This window comes from Motacilla alba, chromosome 11 (genome assembly GCF_015832195.1).
Source record: "Motacilla alba alba isolate MOTALB_02 chromosome 11, Motacilla_alba_V1.0_pri, whole genome shotgun sequence".
In the NCBI taxonomy this organism is placed as follows: domain Eukaryota; kingdom Metazoa; phylum Chordata; class Aves; order Passeriformes; family Motacillidae; genus Motacilla; species Motacilla alba.
Window position 1 is genome coordinate 14,078,678 of NC_052026.1, and position 25,439 is coordinate 14,104,116.

The window sequence follows — 25,439 nt, forward strand, 5'->3', positions numbered from 1 at the left end:
ATCTCCTCTCTCAGCCAGTTGCCCTCTCTGCTGAGGATGGACCCCAGAGTATGTCTGGCTTTCTGGACTGGCAGTGGACATCGCCAGGTCATATTGAGCTTCTTGCACAACCAACACTCCCGAGCCCTTCTCCTCAGAGCTGCTTTCAATCCATTCTGAACCCAGGTCCCAGCGCCACACTGTCCCTGTACCACCAGGGTGACCCACCTTGTGCTTGGTCAGCACCACTGTGCCACTCTGTCATCATTTGATCCAGCATCCCACCTGGCTCAAGTGGGGGGCTGGAGACCACCCACACCCTGGACATGGTGTCACCACTGAAAATTTTCAGTTGAAAGTGACATCCAAGGATTATTGGGGCCAAGTACCTGAGCACTTTAGGTCCGACACAAAGTTAAAGCATGTTGTTAAGGGCACTGTCCAAATGCCTCTTAAGCACTGACATGCTTGGGACATCAACCACCTCTCCAGGAAGTCTGTTCCAGGGTTTGACCACCTTCTCAGTAAAAACTTGGGGTGCCTGGAGGTAGACAGACCCACACCACCACGTTCCAGTTACCTGTGCACCACCATCCCAAGCTAAAGCCCCATTTCTGCTTGCTGCTGGGGAGTAGCTGTATCCCTGCAGACTGCAGGAGAGGGGACTGCACCCTCCCCTCAGCCACACGCCTGCCTGCCCTGCCAGGCTGGGCTGGGGAGCCAAGCACTCCCTGTGCCAAGGTCAGAGCTGGCACACTGCACTGGCTGCTCTGGGAGCTTGCTCAGCACGGACCAGCTTGGCAAACAAAAACAAGGACAGGCTCCTGCCCGAGTTCCAGCAGCACTCCTGGCCTGCCTGCCCTCCAAAACTCCCTCCTGGATTTATGGAGGTATGGTGCCTGCTGGCAGGAAGGAGTTAAACCTCCCAGCATGGATTTGGGTACTCCTGGGTTAACCTTCCCAGCATGGATGCAGATAATCTTGGTTTAACCCTTTCTTTATGGATATGGATACTCCTGGGCTAATCTTGCCACCATGGCTGTGGTTTGGTACTCCTGGTTTAATCCTTTCATTATGGATACAGATACTCCTGGGCTAACCCTCCCAGCATGGATATGGATACTCCTGGACTCCTGCCACTGAAGGAGACGTCCCAGCAGTCCAGTTGGGAAGCTGGGCATTGGTGCACGAAAGAGTCCCTGAGCTCAAGGGCACTTTGTCTGGGAACCTGCTGGCATTAATGAGCTCCTCCCAGCACAGGATCGAACCTTTCCAGAGCCTGGTGACCCGAGACCACTCCAAGCACATTCCCCTCCTCCTGGCAGCTCCAGCAGCAGCCGTGCCAGCTGCCTGCAGCCGCCTGCCGCGGTGCAGAGAAAGGCCCAAGCCGTCGGCGGAGCCCCGCACCGCGGGTCTCTGCCCAAATTGCTCTTCTCACTGCAGGCTGGGCCTGGAGCCACGTCTTCCTCTCCCCTCTCTCCGGAGGGCTGGAGGCCAGCCCTTGGCTCCAGGCTGGAGCTGCTGCATGCTCAGCATTCCTGCTCAGCGCTGGAGCAAGGCACACACAGGCCGGGGCTCCAAGCCTTGCACCGGGACAGCCACGAATGCTGAGCACACCCAGAGCCCAGCCGCCACCCCTGTGAGCAGCTGAGGTGCCTCCACAGAGCCTGCCACCATCCCTGCCACCACCTTGGAGATGAGCATCCAGCATCCCAGCACTGAGCTCCACATCCCTCCAGCTGCACATTTTTGGAAAACACAAGCTGGTAAAAAGCTAAGGGAGCCAGGGCGGCACTGATGCAGCGTGAGCAATGTGAGCTGCTGCTCCAGCTGACTCACTGGAGCCCTGGCTGAGCTCGGGAACTGGCCGGCAGCACAGAAAGGCTGTGCCAGCAGGTCCTCTGAGCTCTGCTGGAAAACCTTCCCTGACACACTCGGGGCCAGCTCACAGCGGCAGCAGGCTGGGGCACGGCCCTGACCCAGCCTGTCCTTTTCCATGGGGCAGAATATGTGTCCCAGCACTTTGCCTGCCCATGGGGCCAGGAAAATGGAAAATAGGATACACCCCCAGAGTGGCCACAAACCTACTTGGTGTTGGCCAGCACTGGGTGCTGGTCAGTTCTCCCAGACTCTGTCCAGTAATTGGGAATCCAGGTCAGGGCTTTGCAGCAAAGCCAGGACATCCAGACTGTGACTTCATCAGGTTCAGCCCTAGCACAGGCCAGGAGGGTAAGGAGCTGCAGAACAGCACTGGTCCAGGCTCTCTGGCCACCAGCAGCTCTCCCCCCTCTTAACTCCCTTCTCCACCCCGGAAAAGTTGCTGGCAGCATCTCCAACTGCTGTCCCAGCTCCGCCTGGAGTGCTGAACATCCCCTGGGACCACTCCACCTCCTGCAAGCAGGCAGCCATGCCCATCTCAGCACAGCAGGAACCAGCTCACACACACACCCTCAGGATCACTCCAAAAGTATCCATGATTCACAAGATTCCTACAGTTCCTTGCTGTTGTCCAACATTGAGCAGGAAGGCTGAGGTTGTGGGCAAACCCAGAAACCAGCCCAGCCCAGCAGACGTAGCCAGTGGCAGGGCAACTGGCACAGCTGGGCAATGGCACAGACTTGAGGATTCAACATCTCACCAAGTGAAGCAAAGCTTGGCCAATCAAGCTGGCTGAGGTAGGAATACATTGCCCCAAAGCTGGTGCTGTAGGGATGTGAGAGCAAAAGGCCATTCGGAGCACGAGGTGTTTTGGCAGAGCTGAGTCTGCAAATTTGACAGAGCTGTATGCAAATGCATGTAAATATAGTCCTCCCAAGCGGGGCAGGGGATCCCACACACACCCTGATCTGCTCCACTGCTGAGGTGGGGTCCCTGTCCCCCGGTGAGCAGCGCCTGCTACACCCAAGAGCAGAGTGAGTCCCCCTGGGAACAGACCAGTCCACGCTGGTCTCCCAGAGAGTGAAAGTGCTTCCTTCACTGCAGTGAGCACCAGCCTCCAGCAAAGCTCCCTCCCCTCCAAAGAAAACAACAAAGAAAATGCTGGGATGGGGATTAAGGAAATGAAACCGGCTGTGCAGGGTAAGCAAGGATAGGAAGTGGCTGTGATATCTCCTCTCCCCAGTGGCCACAGCTCTCCCAGCCTGGAGCCCACAGCATGGCACATCTAAACCCAAGGGAAATCATGTGCTGGAGAGTGTGTTGAATAACTGTGAGGTTTCTGAGTGATCCCTGCTCTTGAGATGGAACAGGCACTTGGGGAGCCTCTGTGCTCTCAGACTGGCATTTCCATGCTCTCTCCATCCCAGCACAACATGCAGAGAGACCTCCTGACACCACAAGCTGCACTCTGCTTCTGAAGCTGATACTGTGAGGTGGCATCTCAGGAGTTTTGCTCTCATAGAAAAATTAAGGTTGGAAAAAACCTTTAAGATCATCAAGTCCATTAACCCCACCCTGTCAAGCCCAGCATAAAACCACATCCCCCAGATGTCCCATCCATACTTTTTTTTAATACTTCCAGAGGAGGTGAGGCCACCATTGCCCTGGTCATCCTGCAGCTATTCCACCTCTCCTGAGCTGCAGGCCCAAATGGATTTGTGCTGGGAAGGGTGTCCCTGGAGAAAAGCAGTGGCAGTCAAACAGAAAGACCAGGACTAAAAGAAGCTGCTAAAAGCTGCCAGTGGGGTAGGGGTAGCAGAGGGGGGACATGCTGATAGCAGGGATCCTGCCACATCCTCCCCACCCAAGTGATGCTCCTGAGCAGGGCCCATTCCAGCTCTTGTTCATGCCTCTAGCACATGTGTGAATGCCACCAGCCCCAGGCTGTGGCTCCAGCAGGTCTCTCCTGTATCTGTCACATGTCCTGGCGTGCAAGGGCCAGCTTTGTTTACATGTGCAAGTCTCAGATTCTCCTGCTGGGGATGAGTCAGGCTTCCCTCGACACCCCGCTGAGGTGGCGGTGTCAGGGCCCCAGCTGGCGTTTGCCTCCTGAACGGCTCAGAGCCGGTGGATGCCAGGCTGGGGAGCGGCTGGAAAGGGCTCGCACAGCCCTCTGCCTGCTTTCCATCCCACTCGGAGCCATCTGCAGCAGCACTGGAGGCCACAGCTCCCTGCCAGGAAGCTCTCCCTGGCTCGGCTCCACCGGGTCAGCTTCCTTCCCCTCCACCCCACAGGCACGTCATGGCTCAGCATGGGGCAGTCAAACCCTGAGCAAGCCCCCAGACACCTCCAGAGGTGTGGGCGGGATGGCCAGGCTGCTGCTAAGAAAACTCCATGTCCTCCAAAGCCTTGGGGTGCTGGGGTGTCTCCTGGGGATCCAGCTCACAGGAGAGAGGGGTCCCCTGGATTTGAGACCCCCAGGGAGAGAGGCTGGAGCTCGAAGGAGAAGCCAGGCACTCCTTTGAGTGCCAGGCACTCCAGTTCCCATCTGCACACTGCCTGGAGATGTCAAGCTGCCACTGGACATGTGGAGTGGTGAGATGGGTGCCAGCTGCACGCCACTGCCCAGCCTGTGCACAGTGACAACCAGCAGGCTGCCCTATCCACAGGGTCCCCAGCTGAGCCAGAGTGAGCACCCCAGGAGATAAGAGAAACCCCAAAACACCCCAACAACATCCAGCTCCCCCTTCCCTTTCATTGCTCCCAGCTCTTGCTTTCTGCTTCTCTTTTCCACACATCCCAGCATCAGAAAAGCTCTCCTCTCCAGTGAGAGGCCTTTTCCCTATGCTCCCAAACTTCCCAGGGTGGGAAAAGAGCCTGAAAGCTCCTTTTTGGATCCCCCCACCTGCATCCCCCTTGCTGTGACCAGGGCTGGGCTGGCTCTGTGCAAGCACAATAACCAGAAGTGTGTGGAGCCGCTGGAAGGAGCGATGTTCCCGGATGGTATGCAGTCCTGACAGCACTGGCTCTGCTTGAAAGGGTAATTTTATCCTGTAATAACAAACAAGAGGAGCCAAGTTCCTCCCCAGCGTCACTTCCCTGGCTCCAAGGAGAGGGACATGGGGGAGAGAACTCATTAGAATGAGCTTGGTTCCTTGCTCTTGCCATCACAGGGTCTTAACTCCACTCCCTTGAGACAACAAGCGGGGGAAGATGCTCCAGGGCAGCAGGTCTGGGTCGAGAGTTGGAACACATACATTGAGTGCTTACATTCTGGGGCCTGAGGAGATCACCCCTCTAGCAACTCCTGTCCTGCAGACAGCAGCAGGAAGCCTGGCCCAGCCCATGGCATGCCTGGCTGAATCCCATCACCATTCCCCCAGCTCCCCCCACATGCTCACAGCACTGGTCAGGCACACTGGCATCTCGGCACAGTGCCAGCTCCAAGTGCAGCCACCCGGGAACTTGTTCTGCAAAAGCTGGAAATTCAGGCCCAGCTGGTGCCGTGGGATGGGCAGGGAGAGGCTGACCTGCCCCAAACCCCTGGCGGGACCCTGCAGAGCAGGACTGGGTGCTGCGGCCGAGGGATCATCCCTTTTGTGGGCATCCCTGGGGGCAAAGGCATGGGCAGAGCCCAGCTGTAGGAGGAAGGGTGAGCACCTCTCTGTGACCCATGGGTGCACCCTCCTGCGCTCCCAAACAGGGTTTTTTTGAAGATCCATGGGTGTGGCAGTGTCAGGGCCCCAGGGCACAGAGCAGGCAAACCTCTGGTTTATTCTTGGGGTGCACAGGGGGCACCGGGGCATGCGATGGGCATCTGTGGTGTATTCACAGGGGACAGGGGGCATCTCTGCTCACCCCATCAGGCTCAGCAGTGGCTGACTTACCTCTGTTCCTGCAGGCTCACTGACGCTCAGGAAAGGTGTCCCTCGGTGGTCATCACCAGGGAGGGCACAGCCCAGCCTGTGCTGATGGGACACTGATGTCCCCTTCTTGCCAGTCGAGAAATGGGGACAATTTGGCAGAGCTCAGTTGTGTGAGAAGATGACAATCTGGAGAAGGCTGCTGAGATGTTCTGTCTGATTTCCACTTCCCCAAGGAGCACTTCTGGACATCCCGGGGTTTGATTAAATCCCAGCCTGTCAAACAAAGCTGGAGAAGTGTTGCATTTTTCTTCCCCAAGATGGATTTCCTCCAAAGCCCTTATTAGGGGTTTGGGTTAAGTCTGTGTGAAGCTGGTAAAGCTGCTGTCTCCATGGTGCCCCCCCAGCAGACTAGGGGGCTTCCAGAGGAAGCAGAAGACAGGATCCGACCAGCTAAAAAGGGGAAGAGAGAGGAAGGAGGGAATCATTGGCATCTAAAGCTTTCAGGGCCTTAGAGGCGGCAATGCCAGTGTCTGCCCTCTCCCAAAGGGGTTGTGGGAGACAGCGTGGCTTGGGGGAGATGAGTCAAGGGGTGCTTCTGGTTGCCAGGGAGGTAAAGCCTGGAGCAAGCTCTCAGTACCAAACCATCCTCCCAGGGCAGAGGTGGAGTTTGCCTGGCTCTGGCTGATGGGAGTGGAGAGCATCAGGGCAGGCACCAGTGGGTTAAAAGCTTGAGGTGGGACTTGGGTGAGCTGCTTCCTCCCGGCAAACAATAATATGGGAGGGAGAAGGGATGCACGGGGCTCTGCAGGGGCTGATAGCGGTGGAGCAACCCCAGCCCTGCAGCTGCAGCTGCGCAGGAGGAAGCCTCAGCACATTATCTGCTGGTCCCACTCGGCTTCCTCAGCAGCCCTGGTGCTGCAGGGACCGGGTCATTCCTCCTCCAGAGCCTCATTTCTCACAGACACAAGTCGGGTCCCTCTGCTTTGATGGCAGCCCTGGACCCCAGCACCCCGCAAACCCGGCACTCCCCGACAGTCCAGCCTTCCCAGCATCAGTGTTTCCCACTGCTGGGGGCTCTGGGAATGGTGACCCAGGACTCAGAGCCCCCCAGGACTGCAATGCCACCCAGCACATGCTCCCCACAGCGACCATCCTGCTGCCCCATCCCCCCCATCCCAGACAGTGCCCACACCTTGGCAGAAGGAAGTTTTGGCTGGAAGACAACTCCTGCAGAGGGGATCTCCAGGTCCTGGCTGAGGTCCCTGCAGTTCTGGTTGCCTCTGCTCCTGGTCCTTCTCAGCAAAGATCTGCTGCACCTGGAGCTGCTGCAGCCTGGCCACGCTGGCTGGTGTCCCAGCACTTCCTCGTGCGCGGCTGATTGTGACCTGCCTGCTGCTCCACCTCCGCAGCTGCATCGCTGTCAGAGGAGCGGCCCTTTTCCGTTTCGTTTCCGTTTTTTGACCCTCTCCTCCTGTAGCAGCCTTTGCCTTTCACAGAGGCTCTGCCTGCTGCCATTTGCCCCACTCGGGTGTGGGAAGGTGTCTCAAAATGGGTCTTGCCCTAATCCTGGCAAGTCAGGTCAGGACTCCCAATGTCCTCACTGCTCCTACCCCAACCCACAGACCTGCCTGACTCCAGCTCCTGGAGTGCAACAAGTCTTTGCCAGTGGGCTATTGGTTTGGAATAAGGCAGCTGCTGGAAGACCCTGGCAAATGTGGGACTTTCCCACCACTGAGGTCAATCCCTGGAGCCTGGAGAGCTTCTGGGCTCCCTGGAGCAGAGAGATGTTTGCCCCCATATGTTACCATGGCTCCAGAGGGGCTGGGGGAGACTGTCTGAGCTGCTCTGGGTGACAGCTTCCCCACCCATGGTCTCTGGAAGTCCCCAGACATATTTCCATGACCCTGTGCAGCCTCAGGAAGAGTAGAGTCCTCAGGGAGTTATCTGGCTTTCCCCACTGCTGGAACCAATGCTGGCAGCTGTGCCCCAGCTTCAGAATAGAGATGGATCAGCTGGTAAAAAGCAGATAGATCCTAAATCACACTTACTCTGTTCAAACCTGCCTGTACTCCCAGGGAGCAGCTAGCTGGTCAGGGGGAGCTGGGATCTCAAGTGTCTCCTGAGGCACTGTACTGCACCCAGTGAAAGGACACAGGGCCATGTGCTGCCATCCCAGTGGGCAGGGGGGACACTGAGGTCTGACACTTCCCAGAGCCAGGAAATAAGCCTGACACAAAGGGCAAAACCAGAAAAAGGGAGGGAGAGAGGCAGGAAACATCAGGCAGGAGAGGAAATGGGGAGATAATCAGCTCCATGAGCACAAACACCCGGAACTTGTGCAAAGGAAAAGCCGACACCACTTGGCAAGCATTTGAGCAGGGAGACCTGCCCATCTGGCCTTTTATTGAGGCTTCCTGAAGAACACGTGCCCTGCAGCACCTTAAGGTTCTCAGGGGTCCCTGGCCTCCAAGTTACCATGGGTGACAGAGTCCCTCGTGGCTTAGCTCCAGCATGTGCTCCCTGGGATGAGCCTTGTCTCAGAGGGTGGAAGGATGGGCTCCCAGAGAGCACCAGTATTGCACTTGTAAAGGCAAAGCACTCACCAGGGGTGAATCCCAGCTGCAGAGAGGTCCAAGCTGGGTCATCCTGCCCCAGTCTCGTGTTGGCTTGAAAAATGGAATCAGCTGACCCATTTCCACGTGGCTCTGCCCAGCAATTGGTCTGCTGTCCCAGCACCCAAAGGGAAGACACTGCCGGCAGTGCCCTGGGGTTAGTTCTTCTCCCCAGGAGCTGTGTCCAGTACTGCCAGACTGGACTCCACCTGCAGAGCTTCCCACTCCTCCTCCTAGCACCTTCAGAACACAGGGCTGCCCATGCCCCAGGTGACCTGACCACATCCCAGGTGATGATGTCCCAGGTGACAGAGCTTGTCCCAGCTGTCAGCAGTCCTGTCTCCCGCCCTGTTTCCAAGGGAGCAGTGACACACCTCTCATGGAGCTGGCAATGACCACAAGGGGGACGATGACAGTGAACTGTCAGCAATCCATGGTGGGATCCCTGGCATTGCTCATCTCCCAGCATCCAGCACGCAGCGTGGGACAGAAGGGAGGAACATGGAGAGAGATGGGCATGGAGCCAGCCTGTGGTGACTGGCCGGGCTCCAGCTGGCTTGTGTGGAGTAACTGGGGCAGGAGAAGCTCTGCCAAGGGGCAGGGAGGGCACTCGGGGGAGGCTTGGCTGTGTCTCTGAGCCAGCACTGGGCTGAGCACAGCAATGCACTGCCAGGATCAGGCCCCTCACCCACGCTCCTGTCCCTCAGCCATTCCTTTCCAGGGATTCCCCTCCTCCTGCTGCCATTGCAGCGCTGATAGGGAGGTGCCCAAGTGGGCACTGACTGCTCTGGCCAGAGATACGAGCTGGGGAAGAAAAGAGCAAGCACTTACATGGGAAATCAGGTGGCTGGATCATGTGGAAGAGCCCAGATGGTTCAGAGCTCCCCTGAGGCTGAGGTCAGCGTCTCCCTGGCAGGGGACACCTGTGCAGCAGTGGGTGCCTCATGTGGGTGCTCTGCTGGTGCTGGCTCCTGAGGGCCTTGGAAAGCACAGAACAGGCTTGGAAAAGAGCATGTGAACCTGGGCATGGGGAACACAGCTCCTCTGGCACAGCCAGGTGCCTGGGGCACGGCCAGGGGCATGGTCCCAAGATTCCCAGGAAAGCTCCCACTCCAGAAAGAGGTACAACCCCAGCAAAGCCCAGACCCAGAGGGACCCAGATGCTTCAGCTGGTCCTCCAGATGAGAAAGAAAAGGTGGTGGCCTCTGAGGGAAGGAGCAGGGGGTTGCCTGTCCTGCAGGCCAGGTTGCTCTGCCCACCTGAGACTAGGCTTGGTTTTGCAGGAGTCCTGGCTCCTTTTGGCCACGCTCCTTAAAGAGAAGCTCTTTCCAGAAGGGCAAAGCCCCAATACCACCCCAAAATCCATTTATTTGGGGCTGTTACCCCTTCCTGGTCAAATTCCTGCAGTCAAGGGCTGCCCAGCATACCTTATTAAGGTTCTCAGCTCCTCCATCCCACAGAATGCTGTTTCCAAGCTGTGATCCCCCATGGGACCAGATTTCCCCCACCCAGGGGTACCATGCCCAGCTGGGGCACCACCAGCTGTCTGCCTGGGATTGCAGAACTGGACTGTAGTGCCAGGTCTTCCCATTCCAACCATGAGGCTGCTCCCAAAGACACCATGTCCAGCACAAAGTCATCCCAGGAAATCTGTGGCAAATACACCATGCTTTGGTGGAAGCATGGCAGAGACCAGGCAGACCTGGGCACACCCTGCAGCCAGGCAGGACAGCAGGAGGACAGCAGAGCTTTGGGTAAGATACATGTCCCCTGGGATATCCCTTCAGCCCAAAGTAGCTGAATACAAGGCAGGCAGACTGCTTGGATCACAGGATCATTTAGGATGGAAAAACACCTCCAAGACCATCAAGTTCAGCCATTAATGCCAGGCTATTTTTTGCAGGGGCAAGACAGTCTGAGTGGAGACTCTGCAGCTGGGAGAAGGCACAGGTACTAATTGACTGTATTTATTAGCAAGTTGAAGGCAGGGATTAAACCCTGCCCACCCACTGGAGTCCCAAGTAGGTCCCTTGCAGACCACAGAGGGCTGAGCACCCTGCTGGACCTGTGCAAGCAGGAAGTCCTGTGGCACGTGGAGTCCCCTGCAGGGACAGAGGGCAGTCACCAGGGGATGGCTTTCCCTTCCCAGTTGAGCAGAGTCCCACTGTGTTTCTCAGAAAGGATTGGCAGCACAGACAACAACCCCCGCACACTTGTGTCCACTGTCAGGTCAGCCTGCAAAGCGAAAAATGAGACACCACCATCATTCCAGGCCATCCAGCAGCACCCAAGTGGCTCATGTGCAGTGACAGCAAGGCTCCTTCCACCCAGAGTGAGCAGAGAGCCACGGAGCTGGGACAAGTCCACTATGTGGGAGTATGGGTGGGTATCTGCGCTGCTGGCTTGGATGGAGGTGGCTTGGGCTGGGAAGCCAGCCACGGGTTTAACCAAACAGGAAGAGATCCCTGCTGCAAATGAGATGCTTTGTGCAGCCTTCTCAAAACCCCAGTGCTGCAGGGACCACTCCCACTGCAAAACATGGATCCTGCAGGATGAGTGGAAACCTCATGGACCTGCAGTTCTTCACAGAATGGGGCACAGGATGGGACGGTGTTGCTCCTCTTCTCCCTGCTCTGTTGGATTCAGGTTCTCTGCATATCTTTCAGGCTGCCCAGAGCCCCTTTTTCCCCCCCGAACAAGCAGCCTGATATGTGCTGATGCTATTTCCCAGTCATCCCAGTAGCCACATGTTCTGCAGGGGCCCAACACAGACATGGGCAACTTGGAGCCCAAGAGGCAGAGAGGCAGCTCATTTTCATCTGGATCCTCCCTCCAGAGAGCCATCTTGGCCACCTGGGCCACTTTCTGTGCAGGTTTGTAGCCTTGGGTGCCACCCATGGGGTCTCTGTTGACCTGCTTGACCAAAACTCACCTCCTGGCTGCCCATGTCTGTTTTCACCCAGCCAGGGTGCAGTGCCACGCACAGGATCCCAGCTTCCTTGTAGGTCAGAGCCTGGCACATGGTCAGCATGTTGAGGGCAGCCTGGGTGAGGAAGCAAGCATCATCCATGGGCAGCAAAAAGCTCCATGAACCAGGTTCCCTACCCATTGCTGCCTCTTGGTTAGGGAGAAAAAGCAGTGGCAGGTCTTCAAGAGACAGTGTGTGTCTCCCCTGGGTGGGCACAGAGATGCCCTGGGAGCTTGGGGTCTCCCTCCATCTCTCCATCCCAGGTGTTTCCCTGAGATCCAGCCTGGCAGGGGCAGCTCTGACCCCATGGAGCTCAGGAGCTGGGGCAGGTCACGACTCTCCATACCTTGCTGCAGCGGTAGGAGATGACAGGGTGGAAGAAGGAATCAGGTGTTTTCTTGATGGACCCTAAGATGGTGGAGATGTTGATGATGGCTGCCTTGCTGCAACTCAGGCCCTTCTCTTTGCTGTCCTGGGCAGCCTTCTTCAGCAGAGGCAGGAAGGCCTGGGGAGAAACAACCTAGTGGGACACCTGTGCCTCAAGCCAGTCCCACTTATGGCAACTGCAACCCAGGGAAGGTGAGGAAGAACATCAGGATGTCAGGAGAGCCCAGGTGTTGCTGCAGTGGCCCTGCCTGCTCCCAGTCAGACCTGCACAATTCAGAGAGGCTGCAAAAGGCTTAGGCTTGAAGAGCAGCCCTAGCACTCCCTTGCACAGCCCCAAGAAATTTGTCAAAGCCCTCCAAGATTTCTGTCATGACTGTGGACAGCCTGGGACACCCTCAAGTTGGGCCAGATTTCATCCCCGGAGCTTCACTCGTACCTGAGCCATCAGCATTGGCCCCACTGCATTGGTCTTGTACGTCCTGAGCATGTCCTCAGCGTCGACCGTCTCCAGCGAGGCCGTGGGGGTGTAGATGCCGGCGTTGTTTATCAGCAGGTTCAGCCCCATTCCGTTCAGCTTCCCCTCCACCACCTTGGCCGCATCGGTGATAGCCGAGGGGTTTTCCACATCTGCAGTGAGAGAGAACAGTCTGAGAGCCACGGCGAGAAGAGGGAGGGGAGGACGCCGAGGCAATGCGCGCATTCTGACCCGCACGGCCCTTCCACGCACGGGCACCAGATGGTGCTGTGAAACCAGCTCCAGCTCATCCCGATCATCCCAGCACCACCGCCGCCGCCCGCAGCTGAAGGCTCCCGCCAGGAAAAGCCCACCGTGGGGGCAAACCGCTGCTGTGACCCCCATGCTGCGTCAGTTCTCCGCAGCCACCGCCTCCAAAGTCTACGTCTGAGCAATTTCTGGAGAACCCAGGGCAGCCTCCGGGGGGACAAGTCCCCAGGGGAAAAGTGCTGGGACCAGCTGTGGGACGGCTCTGCAAGGTCCTTCTGCTCCTGCTCAAGCTCTGGGCTAATCTTACAGCATCTCCACAGGAGCTGCCTTCCTCCCAGGGCCCTCCTGGTCTTGCCTAAGACTTGGGATCGAGGCAGAGCAAGGATGTGGTCACTCAGCTGGGGGAGCCAGGGTCCTGCCCAGGATGGGTCTCAAGAACGTGCTGGTCCTGCGGCCATGGAGCAAGGAGGCTCCAGGGAATGGGGTACTGAGGCTGAGACAGGTCTGGAGAAGCTGGGGTTTTGGCAGCAGGACTTAAAGAAGCTCAGAAGAAGTAGATCCCATACACAGCCTGAAGGGAGGGAGGGAGGGAGGGAGGGAGGGAGGGAGGGAGGGAGGGAGGGAGGGAGGGAGGGAGGGAGGAAGGGAGGAAGGAGAAATGGGGCACACATGGCTGGCAGTCACAAATTTACCAGCTCAGAGGCAGAGCACACGTACCCAGCTTTACAAGAACCAGGTTTGGGTGTTTGGATGCCAGATCTCTCAGCTCCTACAAAAAGAGACATGGAAACAATCAGCACGAGGCAAAGGTGATGCCAAGCATCATGCTGGGGTGCCAGCAATGGCCCACCCTGAGGGAGGCATCTTCCAGGTGTTACTCAGTGCTTGTGAACAGCTGGAATGGGGACTGGCCTTGGCTCTCAGGCTCCTCCCAGGCTCCACAAAGCAACGTGGCATGTGCTCAGGGCATGACATGGCCATGACTGCAAGATGCTGTGGTTGCTTTCCCAAAGGGTCATCCACAGCCCAGCCAGAGCCACAGCAAATGACGGGAGCAAACTGTGAAGGACCAGTTTACCAGGGAAATGACATGACCTGGCTGGGGATACAGCCAGAAGTGTCTCCCAGAGGCTGCTGGAAATGAGGTGGAAGAGGAACACCTGTGAGTGCTGATATCAGATCTGACCTATGAGGAAATCACATCTGGATAGGCCAGCCCCAGATCCACTCACTCTGGACTTTGTTAATGATTAGTGAATTTAACCACTTTGCACATTTTTATTGGTTGTTTTCACCTCTTGGGGATATTGGGCGGAGTGGGTTAAAAGCTGAAGTCTCAGAGGAGGACTGTAAATCATTCAAGTGACCTTACAGCTGGGAATAACACTTGATAAACCATGTAAACACCAGCCTGTGATCCACTAGCATGAATCTTAATAGTACCTGTGTCTCCCGTATCTCTGTACCTCCCTGTACCTTTGCCTAGTGTTGCTTCAGGGATCCCCTGGTTATCAAGATAACAGAAATAAATTTACTTTTTGTGTTTTAGCCATCGATTGTCCTGCAAGCCTGTGCCAACTCACACAGTGGAGGATTCAGAAGCTCTTTTCAGCAAGGAAACTTTCTGCTTCTTAGCTCCTATCAGCTCTTTGCTCTGAGTCTCCAACTATGGCAGGTTTCAGACAGCAGAAATCAAACCACCTTGTTTAATGTGCCCAAAAGGATTGCTTTTACAACTAAAAACCTCTTCCAAACACGCCTGCAGGAGAAATACAAATTGGTGGTTTCTTTTGAGAGAAACATGGAGCAGGAGAGCTGCTGGCACTGGCTGTGGTTCACTATCAGTTATCTGTGGGCTCCCCCACCAGACCCCATCTTCCCACATTAGCCCTGGGCAGAGGAAATCATGTTAAATCCATTAATTTGCTTGTGGTGGCCAACAGATATTTCTCCTCTCCTGTTTTTCTCTCGACAGCCTCATACCATCAAAGCAGGAGCTTCCCCCACACCAACACCTGGTCCAGGCACAAAAGGGCAGGAGAAGTGATGTGGCCTCCGCTCTCCAAGTCCTGTGGTCACGGAGTTCAGCAGCACCCTGATGACACTGCCCTCACCCTACCACAGCTGGACAAGGCTTAGGGAAGTACCCCCTGGCTGGGAGAGTTGCATGAGCCTTGTAGGAAAACTGGGTCCAGTCCATCACTGAAAAAAGTCCTTGATCTCATTGCTGCCCTGCAAGAGTCCTGCAAGTTGTAGGGAGGAAGAATGGGGCAAAAACAAAAGACCTGGCCTATCTTTGACCCAGACAGCTTGGGCACCAGCCACAGCAGGAGCTGGGCACCCCTGGGTTGGCAGTAGGGTGGGTTCTCACTGCCCCAGGACTACTCCTGGCATGGAATAATGCACGCTTGCAAGAAGATGCAACAAACAAATCAGCTGGAGCCAGCATCCATCAGAGAGCAAGTTTCTCCCTAGTAGTATTTCAGTGGGACACAGCAAGCAGAGGAAGACAAGCTGGATGTAAAGAGAGCTGGAAGAACAGGGAAGCTTTGTGATTCCCTGCACAAGCAACATGTGTGAGTCTCTCCCATTTCAGCAAAGTGGAAAGCAGGGACAGGGGGATCCCACAGCTCCACTGGCCACCACTTTTGGAAACCCCATGTTCCAAACCTCTGGATTCTGCAGAGAGCAGCGTGACACAGCAGCACCGGCCCGAGCAGCATCGCTGCCGCTCGCAGCGCCCCGGGCCCTGAGGCCAGCCCGGCTCGGCCGTGCCCGCAGCGCAAGGGCCGAGCCTTGGCACGAGAGGGCGGGTTCGGGCACATCCAGCACCGCACCCTCAGGGCGACACGGCCGATTCTTTGCCGGCTGCACTTCAGGTGACTTTCACACGGGGCAGGGCACGGTGCGGACACCAGAGCCCCGCGCCAGCAGCGAGTCGCTCAGGCCGGTGACGGGGGCCGAGCGTGTGACCGCCGCCCCCCGGCCCGCACTGACCTGTGCCCGCGGCCCGTCGGGGTCCCGGCAGGTGGCGAAGATCCAGGCGGGGGGTCGCGGCGAGCCCAGCAGCTGCTTCACCAGCTCCAGGCCGATGCCGCGGTTGGAGCCGGTCAGCAGCACCGTGCGCGCCGCCGCCATCGCCGCCCGCGGCCCGGCCCGCCTGGCGCCGCCTCCCGAGCCCGCGGGCCGCACCGGCTGCCCCGACCCCGGGGGAAGGCTGCGGGGGCGGGATTGTGTCTGTGTGTCTGTGTGTGTCTGTCTGTGTGCCTGCCCACCGAATGTTCAGTGCAAACACAACAACCGCGTCCCAGCCCTGGCGTCCCTGAGGGGAGGAGCGAGGGCTCTCGGAGCGAACCGCGGGGGTGAGGGGACTCTTGCCGAGGGTGGTGGGTGAGGGAGAAAGCTTGCAGCCGTTGTGCATCACCTTTAGCACACTAATCTTCACCGTAGATAACAGTAAAAGAAAAAAGCCCAACCCAAACTAAGCCCATTTAGCGTGAGAAAGTACCAGCCCCTTTACAAGCTGTTTTTATTGCCTGCCCAGAAATGCACATGATTTGCCTCTTTCCCTGACCAGCAGATGCAATAAATCTGGTAAACAAATAGACCCACGAAGATGCTCTGAGGCTGTAGCACCCCTCCTGTGGAGATGGGCTGAGGGAGTCGGGGTTGCTCAGCCTGGAGATGAGAAGGTTCTGTGGAGCCTTTAGAGCCCCTTCCAGCGCCTCAAGGGACTCACAGAGAGCTGGAGGAGGACTTTGGACAAGGGGGAATGGCTTCAAACTCACAGAGGGCAGGGTTAGACTGGGTGTTTGGAAGAAATTCTTCCCTGGGAGAGTGGTGAGGCCCTTCCATTGTTGCCCAGAGAAGCTGTGGCTGCCCCATCCCTGGAAGTGTTCGAGCGGCCAGGTTGGACAGAGCAGCCTGAAGGTGTCCCTGCTCATGGCACAGAGGTTGAACGAGATGGTCTTTATGGTTCCTTACCACCCAAACGATCCAGTGATTTAGGCAGTTTGGGCTTGAAGGTGTTTTGAGGGATGTTTTCTCCTTTTTGTTTCTGAGTATATCAGGTACCTGGTTGAACCGCTGCACCAAAGGGGTAGTGTAGGGGAAAGCAAGGAAAAGGCTTCCTGGCATCTAGGGATGGGAAAACAGGGCTGGAGGGAAAAGGGAGAACAGAAAAGAGATAATCAGCATTAGCTGGAGGATGGTGTCTGGAGGGGGTCTGCATTCACCAGCCCTACTGCCACGCTGGAGGTGGGTGTTATTGTTTTATTTTTAGCTGTTATATGGACAGCCAGATACCCATTAAAATCCCATTACAGTGAGCACACAACTGGGATCTCAACAGTGAAGTAATGACTGAGCAACTCTGATGTATATAAGGGTTGTTATTTATGTTGCTTCTTTTCATCCTTGTTTGACAAACACCACACAAAACATCTCTGATACTGATAAATACATCAGAAACCAAATATTTATATCACTCAGGTGATAGCATCAGGTGATTTGTGCTAACTCTATCCTGCTCCATGGTGGTTCAGGTACACTGGAGCCTCTGCACCCCAGTTTACTTCAGGATATTAAAATGCTTTTAGACTTTTCTTTTACAGAAGTTGGAATTTAATAAAAATAAATGTTTGATTATAATACTAAATGCTAAGAAAAAAAACCCTTCCTTTAGCAGATATTTGGATTAAAGGTCCCATTCTCCTTTTCCTGCCTCCTTCTGTGCTCAGGCCATTAATTCAGTGACTTCTCAGCAGAAATGCTGCTCTGTCTAGGGCAAAGTTTAGCAAAAATGACCGAGGGGTACCAACACTCAGGGTGAACCATAGCCAGGGTTTGGCCACCTGTTCCACACAGATCCTGCATGCTGCAGGCAAATGACGTTGATGGGCTCTTCCCGAAAAGTGCATGTTTGAAAAAGCCTTGGAGTCAGGGATCCCCGGCGATCTGCTGTGCAGAAACAGTTAAAGTGCAGCCACAGCTGAGGGCAGGAGGAGCTTGTTCTGAACTAATGTGAACCGTGACAGAAAGGCAGCTCCAAGTACCAGTAGCTGAGCACTTTCCAGGCGGGTGTGAGCATTGCTTCACCCGCTTTTTTGCCTCTGTTCCCCATGAATGAAATAGAGGATTATCCATTCTTTGAAAACCTTGTTAGTTAAGTGTTGGGAGGCTTCCAGCAGGTAATAATGAAAGATGCAACCAAATAGAACACCAACAAATAATAATAAAACAAAAAAGCCCCAAGGCTTATCCAGGTGCTCTAGTTTCACTACAACAGGCATTGGGAAACTGCCTGGTAAAGCACTGAGTCTGATATTGGTGAATTTTGGAGCGTTTGAGGGTATAAATCATAGAATCTTGGAATGTTTTGGGTTGAATGGAACCTTAAAGATCACCTACTTCCATCCCCTCTGCCATGGGCAGGGACATTTTCCACTAGACCTCCCTAAGAATACAAAGAAGTATTTGAATTCACTTAGGTAAAAATCAAAACTAGTAATTCCTGTTATAAGCTCACTGATGCTGTAATTTGGTTGAATTTTCTGCACTTTAAAGAACAAAATGCATGTGGGCACATGTCCTTTGCACTGAGCTGATGGATTCATCATAAGTGCTGCTTTAAGTTACAGAATTTTAAAATATGCAGCTAGAGGAAGAGGGGGAATATCTTAATTAAAGAAAAAAATTGTAAGTGGGGTTTTTCCCCCCTTCTTTTTTTATAAGTATGGTTTGAAACCAGAATGAACAACTATGGTAAGTTTAAATTTCTGCTGATAAAATACCAATGCAGCCCATTTTTCTCTGGCAGTCTCCACAGCTATTTACTGAACAATATGAGTTTTTGCTGTTCACAGACTGTATTTTTTCTGCTGTGGGGGCAGTGGGTCACATCATTTAGGCTGGCATGGCATTTTTGAAGTAGCATGGTGCTCAGCTTTTAACTTCTTTACAGGGAGTAAATTTTCCATAGTCCTTTAAATGCTTTTTAATTTAAAGATTATACTCACTCTTTCCTGCTTAAATGTCTTTCCGTAATAAGACTTAATGATTCTTTTCAACTGGATTCCTAAATTAACATCTGCATTGTCATGCATCTACTCCTAAACTTTACTGTGCCTCCTTTTCTCACTTCAGTACTTGGATGTGAAACCAAGGCAGTCGCAAGCTGATCATTTAGCCTGTGCCTTAGTGTTCCTGAGAGGGAGCATATCTGCCACGTGTGACAGCTCGTTCTCAGCCATCCCTGTCAGCAAATCTAATAGTGGGAAAGAAAATTCATCTTGCATGGTGGTTCTGAGGTCCTTTTCATGGCACTGTGCTGAAGCATGAAGGATAACCCAGCCATCTATCCTTAGAGGATGGGAGAAAAGAAGGTCACTGAGAATCCGTGCTGTCCCCATGTGTCCTGGCAAAGCAGTTCTGTCCCTGTGCTGCCAGCCCTGCTGCACCCAGGTAGCTGAGGCATCTTGGCTGCTGTCACCCCAAAAAGTGTTTCTGAGCTCAGTGTGAGGCCCAGGCTGGCACAAGGTCAAAACAGGTGGCACAAGGAGGTCGCACAGACAGTGTGAGCATTTTAAGTCCTCAATCACAGAATGGTTTGTGTTGCATGGAACCTTAAAGACCATCTTGTTCCAACCCCTGCCATGGGGCAGGGACAGCTTCCACTAGACCAGGTTGCTCAGAGCCCCCCCAGCCTGGCCTTGAACATTTCCAGAGATGGGGCAGCCACAGTTTCTCTGTGTAATCTCTGCCAGGGCCTTCCCACCCTCACAGGGAAGAATTTCATCCAAATACCCAATCTAACCGTGCCCTCTTGTCAGTGTGAAGCCATTCCCCCTGTTCTGTCGCTCTGTGCCCTTGTTGAAAATCCCTCTCCTTCTCTGATACAATGCAGGTGGAACCTGGATGAGTCTGCTTGGAAAACAGCAAAGCTATGACAAAGGTGCCATGGGAACTTCACTTGGGAGCTGCAGGTAAGCTCAGTCCCTGGATCCTTTCACAATGGAGTGTCACTACTCATAGAATCATATCATGGAATCACAGAATGGTTTCTCTTGGAAGAGACCTTACACATTATGTAGTTCCAACCCTCCTGCCTTGAGTTTCCAACTCCTACCAGATCACTAATTCTCTTCAGCCCAAAAGAAAATTAATCAGGGAGGGTGGGTACTGCCCATCTTCAGTTACAGTGCTGGGTTGGTCTCACCCCACCTCTCCGTGGATGGCTCACTTATCACAATCTATTCATTCTTTAGCAAATGACTAATAGGTGATGACAGACCTGAATGTATTGTGGAGCTATGGACAAAAAAAAAAAAAAGGATAAAATCGGCCTGATAAATAGCAGCGACTTTATATCTTATTTATAGTAGATTAAATGTACTAAAACCAATTATGCCACACCCCTGTTCCCCTGGCAGGAAGAGAAAAGCATGTTTCTCCATGTTTCTGTCAGCAGCACTGTCATTGTGCAATCACCTCAGTGACTGAGAGCACGCTTGAACCTCCAGCAACTGAGAGTGGAAAAGGTGTGACTGCCTCTTGGAAAACTGGCTCCAAGTCTTCCCAGTGTGGAGATGTGAAAACAATCCATGGGTAAAATGTGCAGCAGCCTGGGGGTCATGAGATATAGCTACAGTGCCCCTGAGCTTGGTGTTTGTGAGGCTGCACCTTGAATCCCGTGTTCAATTTTGGGCCACTCACAGCACGAAAGACATTGAGGTGCTGGAGTGTGTCCAGGGAAGAGCAAGGGAGCTGGGGAAGGTCTGAAGCACAAGTCTGATGAGGAGCTGATGGGGAGCTGGGAGGGCTCAACCTGGAGAAAAGGAGACTTGGGACCAGGACTGTTATCACTCTGCAACTCCCTGGCAATGAGGGTGGAGCCAGGTGAGGTCAGGCTCTGCTCCCAAGTAGCAAGTTACAGGATGAGAGGAAACAGCCTCAGGTTGAGCCAAGGGATGTTTCAATTGGATATTAGGAAAAAAATTCTTCACAGAAAGGACTTTCAAGCACTGGTTTCCAGGCTGCCCAGGAAAGTGGTGGTGTCACCATCCCAAAAGTGTTTAAAAAAATGCATGGATGTGGCACTTGGGGACGTGGTTTAGTGGTGGAATTGGCATTGTTAGTCTAATTGTTGAAATCAATTATCTTAGAAGCCTTTTCCAACCTAAATGATTCCATAATTCTGAGGAGTTTAATGCTCAGCTTAAGATTTAGACCATGCAAGAACATTTCAGAGCAAAGGAAGCATCTGAATCCCCTCTTAGGAGCTGGACCAAGGTCCTTTCCAGAGGCTTGGGGACAGCAGCAGCCCTTGTGACAGGACTGGGCTACAAGGCAGTGAAATTGGTTTCTTTCCCCTCTGCCTCTTCGTGCCAGGCTGGACTTAGACTCCTGGTGAAGCAGTGCTTGTTTAAACTCTAATAATCAATAATGCAGTGTGTGGCCCCAGAGCAAAGTCAACATGACCAAGTCACAGCTCCAAAACAGTGGAAGGCTATGCAAATGAGGTGACACAGCAAAAATAGGAGACTTAAAATGTTTATAGTTTTGTTTTCTGATGCTATCTGCTTCTGAGTCACTGTGGAGGTTTCAAACAGGCTGTGGGTGATGGCCTTATCCACCACCTAGAGGAAGAAAACCAATGAAATCTATATTTGGAGGATTTGAGCTCTGGTGCATCTGTTGGCAAGCATAGTTGAGGTCTGTAGTAATTGAAAAGGAAATACTGAAATGATCTATGGAGCCTGAATGCCATTCCAGCCATGTGGGAGATCCTCAGTGAGAGATCAGTCTAAGACAGAAGCTGATAGGCCCAAAGCTTTGTACTGCTGGTAAGCGGTAGGAATTCACAAGGGAAAAGAAGTGTCTCAACCCAATATGGAAAATTCAAAAAGTAGACAGAGATCCAATTAACCAAGGAAACAAAGTGGGAAAAAAATTTAATTGCATGGTACTTAAGGAGAGGCTCAGACTTGGCAGGGAGAAGATATGGGATCGGCTCACCATAGAAGCTGCCAGTGTGCGCCTTCCCAAATGGGTTTGGGGATGGTAGCCTGTGCAGCTGGTCCCAGGTCAGAGCAGGAAAGGACCTGCTTATCTCAGGGTCTGCCAGCTGAGCCCCAGAACACAGGCTGGAGTGGGCAGGAGGAAATCAGCTGCTGCCAGAGCATGGAGACATACTTGGCATTGCCACTGGGAGGAAGCTGTTCTGGTTAATGCTGCTGCCAAGATATCCTGGGGCAGAAGGGGACATGTGAGCAGTGTTGTCTCCATTGCTGCCCAGCGGCCTGTGCAATGGCTCTGGGACTCAATGTAGGAGGTCAAGGGGCTGCCAAGAGGTTTCTGGGGATGAGTCTTCACTTACAGTGGGTCAGGAACACATGGTGTACACACACACCTGATCCAGCCTTGCCAACTTGTAAAGCATCACTTGAGGTACTGAACAGCACTGGGCTCCACTGGTGGTAGCACAGATCAGTCAGTGCCCCATGGCAATAGCTGAGGTGGAGAATAGGCTTTGAGCAGGGCATTTCCTTTGCAGGTAAATGTCCCAGATGCCTGAGTCCTCTGTGGCTCTGAACAAAGGGACAGCTCAACTTAGGACTGCATCCCAAGGGATGGGGCGCATGACCTGCAGCATGGTGCTGTTCCAGCCATGCAGGTCCCCACCCTTCTGCCAGGACACCACGCTGGGTTTGCTCTCCCACTCCACAGGTCTTTGGCTCCACAATGAGGGACAGGTTATTGTCTTGGCAGAGTCAGGAGCAAGGCAGAGAACATTTGCTCAATGTGCAAAGACCATCAAGCCCACAGGATGCTTGTCGTTGTGTCAAGCCCACCTGAACCATGGAGCGTCCCACATCAACCCACATCCTGCTCCCTCCCTCTTCACCCACAACAGCCCCAGCTGGTTTATGGCATCAGGTTACCCAAGGAATGCATAATTTTCCTGGAAAAACTAAGTGATTCTTGCTGTTAGGTAACAAGGATTGGTCCCCAGCCAGAACATGTCCTGGAGCTCAAAGAGCTGGAGCAGTTGCTCCTCCCAGAGAGAAGCCAGCATTAGTGCAAGCTGTGAGTGAGTGGGGTGGGACACTCTATAAGGAAATATTAGAGAGCTGGGAAAACAGTGCAAGCTGGAGTGAAGAGAGAAGCAGCATGGCAGAGCTTTGTGTCGGCTCTGTTCTGGTGACTGGGGCCAGCCGGGGACTTGGCCTGGGGTTTGTCCAGCATTTCCTGAAGATGCCAAACCCACCCCAGTGGATCTTTGCAACCTGTCGGGACCCCAATGGACAGCGAGCACAGGTCAGGCCGGGCAGGAGGCAGGGGCTGTGCTGGGGGCTGGGAGCACTCGGTGCCAGGGAGAGATTGGAACAGGGATAGTGCTTGCAAGGGTCTGGAGCTTCAGTGAGGCACCTGTGGCCCAGGGCAGGTGGGCTGGGACTAAATGGGAGCAGCTGTGCAAGGGATGTGTGCAGGGGACAGGGATATGTGGTGTGTGCAGAAGTTGTGGAGTGTTCCCCCTGTATCAGGATCAGGGCAGCTGGAGCAGGGTGCTGGGCACTTGGTGGTGCTGGGATGGAGCTAGAGGGACACGGGCTTTGGGTGGCTTAGCAGGGTGAGCCTTGGCAAAGCTGTTCCAGCCTGTTGGTACCAATGTCATGACCCCTCTTGCAGGATCTACAGAATTTGGCCTCCAAACATCCCAACCTGGTCATCATTGCTCTCGGTAGGTTCCCTCTCACCCCAGTTCCTCTGGTGAATGCTTCGGCACTCATCACAGCCCTGGGAGCTCAAAACAGGAGGCAGCCTTGGGGGGGCACTTCCTTTGGGGGACACAGGGGACCCCAAACCACCACAGGGTCACTGACTTCCCATGTGTTGGCCCTGCAGAAGTTGACAACCCCGCCAGCATCAAGGCAGCTGCAGCCAAGGTTGGGGAGCACCTGGGGGGCTCTGGGCTCAACCTCCTCATCAACAGTGCTGGAATGGTCAAGCCTAAGATGCTTGAGGCTGAAACATTGGAGGACATGACCGAGACGTACACCACCAACACAGTTGGACCCCTGCTGATGGGCCAGGTGAGTCCCCAGCACTACAGCACAGCTCCAAAAGGATCCCTTCCCATGTGCTCAAGCTGGACATTATAAAGGCAGTGAAGGGCCAGTGGGAGGAGCTCCTGTCACTGCTCTGGTGCCCTGATGGGCTCTCAGTTGATGAGAAGCTCATGGAGCCATGGGCTGGAGCTCAGGAGCTGGAGCCAGCCAGGCTGGGGCACTGGGAAAGAGGAGGGGGAATGATGACGCCCCAGTTCTGGTGTCAATGTTGCCAGCTGTGGAAGGAGCTTCTCCCCTGCCCTGTGCCATGTCCACGTGTGCTCCTGTCCCCTCTGTCTCCTCACAGGCATTTCTGCCCTTGCTGAAGAAGGCTGCCCAGGGGAGCCCAGGCTCAGGGCTGAGCTGCAGCAAGGCTGCCATTGTCAACATGTCCAGCATTGGCGGCTCCATCGCTTCTTCCTTTGGTTGGGAGTTGATGCAAGTCACCTCGTACCGCTGCAGCAAGGTACTGTCACACCTTTGCTTTCCCTGCCCAGCTGCGGGTCCCCTTGCAGCCCCCCTTCCCTTCCCTTCCCTTCCCTTCCCTTCCCTTCCCTTCCCTTCCCTTCCCTTCCCTTCCCTTCCCTTCCCTTCCCTTCCCTTCCCTTCCCTTCCCTTCCCTTCCCTTCCCTTCCCTTCATCACTGTCCCTGCACTGTCTCCCCCCAGGCTGCTCTGAACATGCTGAGCAAGTGCCAGTCCCTGGCGTACAAGGAGCACGGCATCCTCTGCGTCGCTCTCCACCCCGGCTGGGTGCAAACTGACTTGGGCAGCTCTGCCGGACACGTGGTAGGAATTCCCCCAGGATGGGTCCATCAGAGCTCTTGTGCTGATTTTGCATGGCTGGGAGTTGCTGTCCTGAGCCCCTGCCCATGGCTTCCCTGCCTGCCCAATCCCTGCTGGGGCAGCTCCCCCTGTCCTGGTCCTGGCCCTGGGTTCTGGGTGTCCCCATCCCCTCAGTTCCTGCTTGGCCCCTCTGTCCTGGTTGTTCAGGGTTTTCAGCTTTCCACTTTGCCCTGGAGTACCTTGTTCCTCCAGCCCCAGCTGGACCAGGGTCTCAGGCCCAGAACTGTTTCCCCCTCTGCCCCACAGCCGCCTGTGACAGTGGATGACAGCGTGCAAGGGATGCTGAAGGTCCTCTCCTCCCTCTCTGAGAAGGACACCGGTGCCTTCCTGGACTGGGAAGGGAACACCATCCCCTGGTGAGACACCACTTCAGGATCCTGGCAGCCAAGAGGTCCTTTGGCACTGCTCCCACCTCCCCCACATCCTCAATAAACTCCTGCTGAGACCCCCAGCTCTGTTGTGCAGTGGCTCATGGGGTGGCCCTTTCCAGGTATCCCACTCCTCCAGTGGGGATTGGTGGTGCCCACAGCTGCCCCCAACCCACAGCTGTCACTGGCATCCCCATGAGTTCCAGCCAGCAGGTCCCATGGCACCGTGACTGCCCTCTGGAGACCTCCCCTCCAGGAGGCACTGGAGGGGAGGCTGGTTGTGGAGACTGGGTGTGGAGACAGAGCAGAGAGGCATCAGCTGCCAGAGTTTACAGAGGAGGAGGATGCAGGGGGAGCACAGGGGGGTTGGGGAAGGAGACAGAAGTTGTTTCCCAAGCCCTTTTCTTCTTGAAGCTCCACAGCCAATCACCTTATTCCCATGTTCTGGGCAGCCTGGAAGAGGCACAGCCCTGCCAGCACAACCCGGGGAGTGAGTGGGCAGGAGAGGAGACATTTCATAGCCACAAAGTCTGTGGAGGTGGGAAATGGGACTCGGTCCTGGGACAAAGCACCTGAACGACCCTCCTGGAAAGTTCAGTTCTGGCTGCTGCTGTTTCTCTGCTTCCACCTGGGAAAACCAGGCAGGGGGTGGGTGGCTGGGGCAGGGGGTGACCCATGGGCTCCCTCCCCTCCAGGGGCACTGT

At 54.7% G+C, this 25,439-nt stretch overlaps 2 protein-coding genes across 2 annotated transcripts; one reads left to right on the top strand and one right to left on the bottom strand.

The window, feature by feature from the left end:
- Nucleotides 1-10,282: 10,282 nt before the first annotated feature.
- LOC119705392 (C-factor-like) lies at nt 10,283-15,686 on the bottom strand. Its single transcript, XM_038147723.1, has 6 exons — nt 15,412-15,686; nt 13,132-13,183; nt 12,127-12,317; nt 11,650-11,808; nt 11,268-11,378; nt 10,283-10,570 (listed from the first exon to the last, which is right to left on the bottom strand). The coding sequence occupies exons 1-6, from the start codon at nt 15,550-15,552 to the stop codon at nt 10,457-10,459; spliced, it is 768 nt and encodes a 255-aa protein (XP_038003651.1). The 5' UTR covers nt 15,553-15,686; the 3' UTR covers nt 10,283-10,456.
- Nucleotides 15,687-22,553: 6,867 nt separating this feature from the next.
- Nucleotides 22,554-24,812, top strand: LOC119705391 (C-factor-like). Its single transcript, XM_038147722.1, has 6 exons — nt 22,554-22,731; nt 23,104-23,155; nt 23,320-23,507; nt 23,830-23,988; nt 24,191-24,310; nt 24,614-24,812. The coding sequence occupies exons 1-6, from the start codon at nt 22,585-22,587 to the stop codon at nt 24,725-24,727; spliced, it is 780 nt and encodes a 259-aa protein (XP_038003650.1). The 5' UTR covers nt 22,554-22,584; the 3' UTR covers nt 24,728-24,812.
- Nucleotides 24,813-25,439: the final 627 nt, after the last annotated feature.

What these genes read in the sequence shown, in the direction of transcription:
- LOC119705392 (XM_038147723.1), bottom strand. Translation starts at nt 15,552, where the DNA reads ATGGCGGCGGCGCGCACGGTGCTGCTGACCGGCTCCAACCGCGGCATC. An exon ending in CCGACGGGCCGCGGGCACAG is followed by an intron (nt 13,184 to 15,411) that starts GTCAGTGCGGGC and finishes CTCTTTTTGTAG; the next exon opens with GAGCTGAGAGATCTGGCATC. An exon ending in TCTCCTACCGCTGCAGCAAG is followed by an intron (nt 11,379 to 11,649) that starts GTATGGAGAGTC and finishes TTCCTCACCCAG; the next exon opens with GCTGCCCTCAACATGCTGAC.
- LOC119705391 (XM_038147722.1), top strand. Translation starts at nt 22,585, where the DNA reads ATGGCAGAGCTTTGTGTCGGCTCTGTTCTGGTGACTGGGGCCAGCCGG. An exon ending in CCTGGTCATCATTGCTCTCG is followed by an intron (nt 23,156 to 23,319) that starts GTAGGTTCCCTC and finishes TTGGCCCTGCAG; the next exon opens with AAGTTGACAACCCCGCCAGC. An exon ending in CCTCGTACCGCTGCAGCAAG is followed by an intron (nt 23,989 to 24,190) that starts GTACTGTCACAC and finishes GTCTCCCCCCAG; the next exon opens with GCTGCTCTGAACATGCTGAG.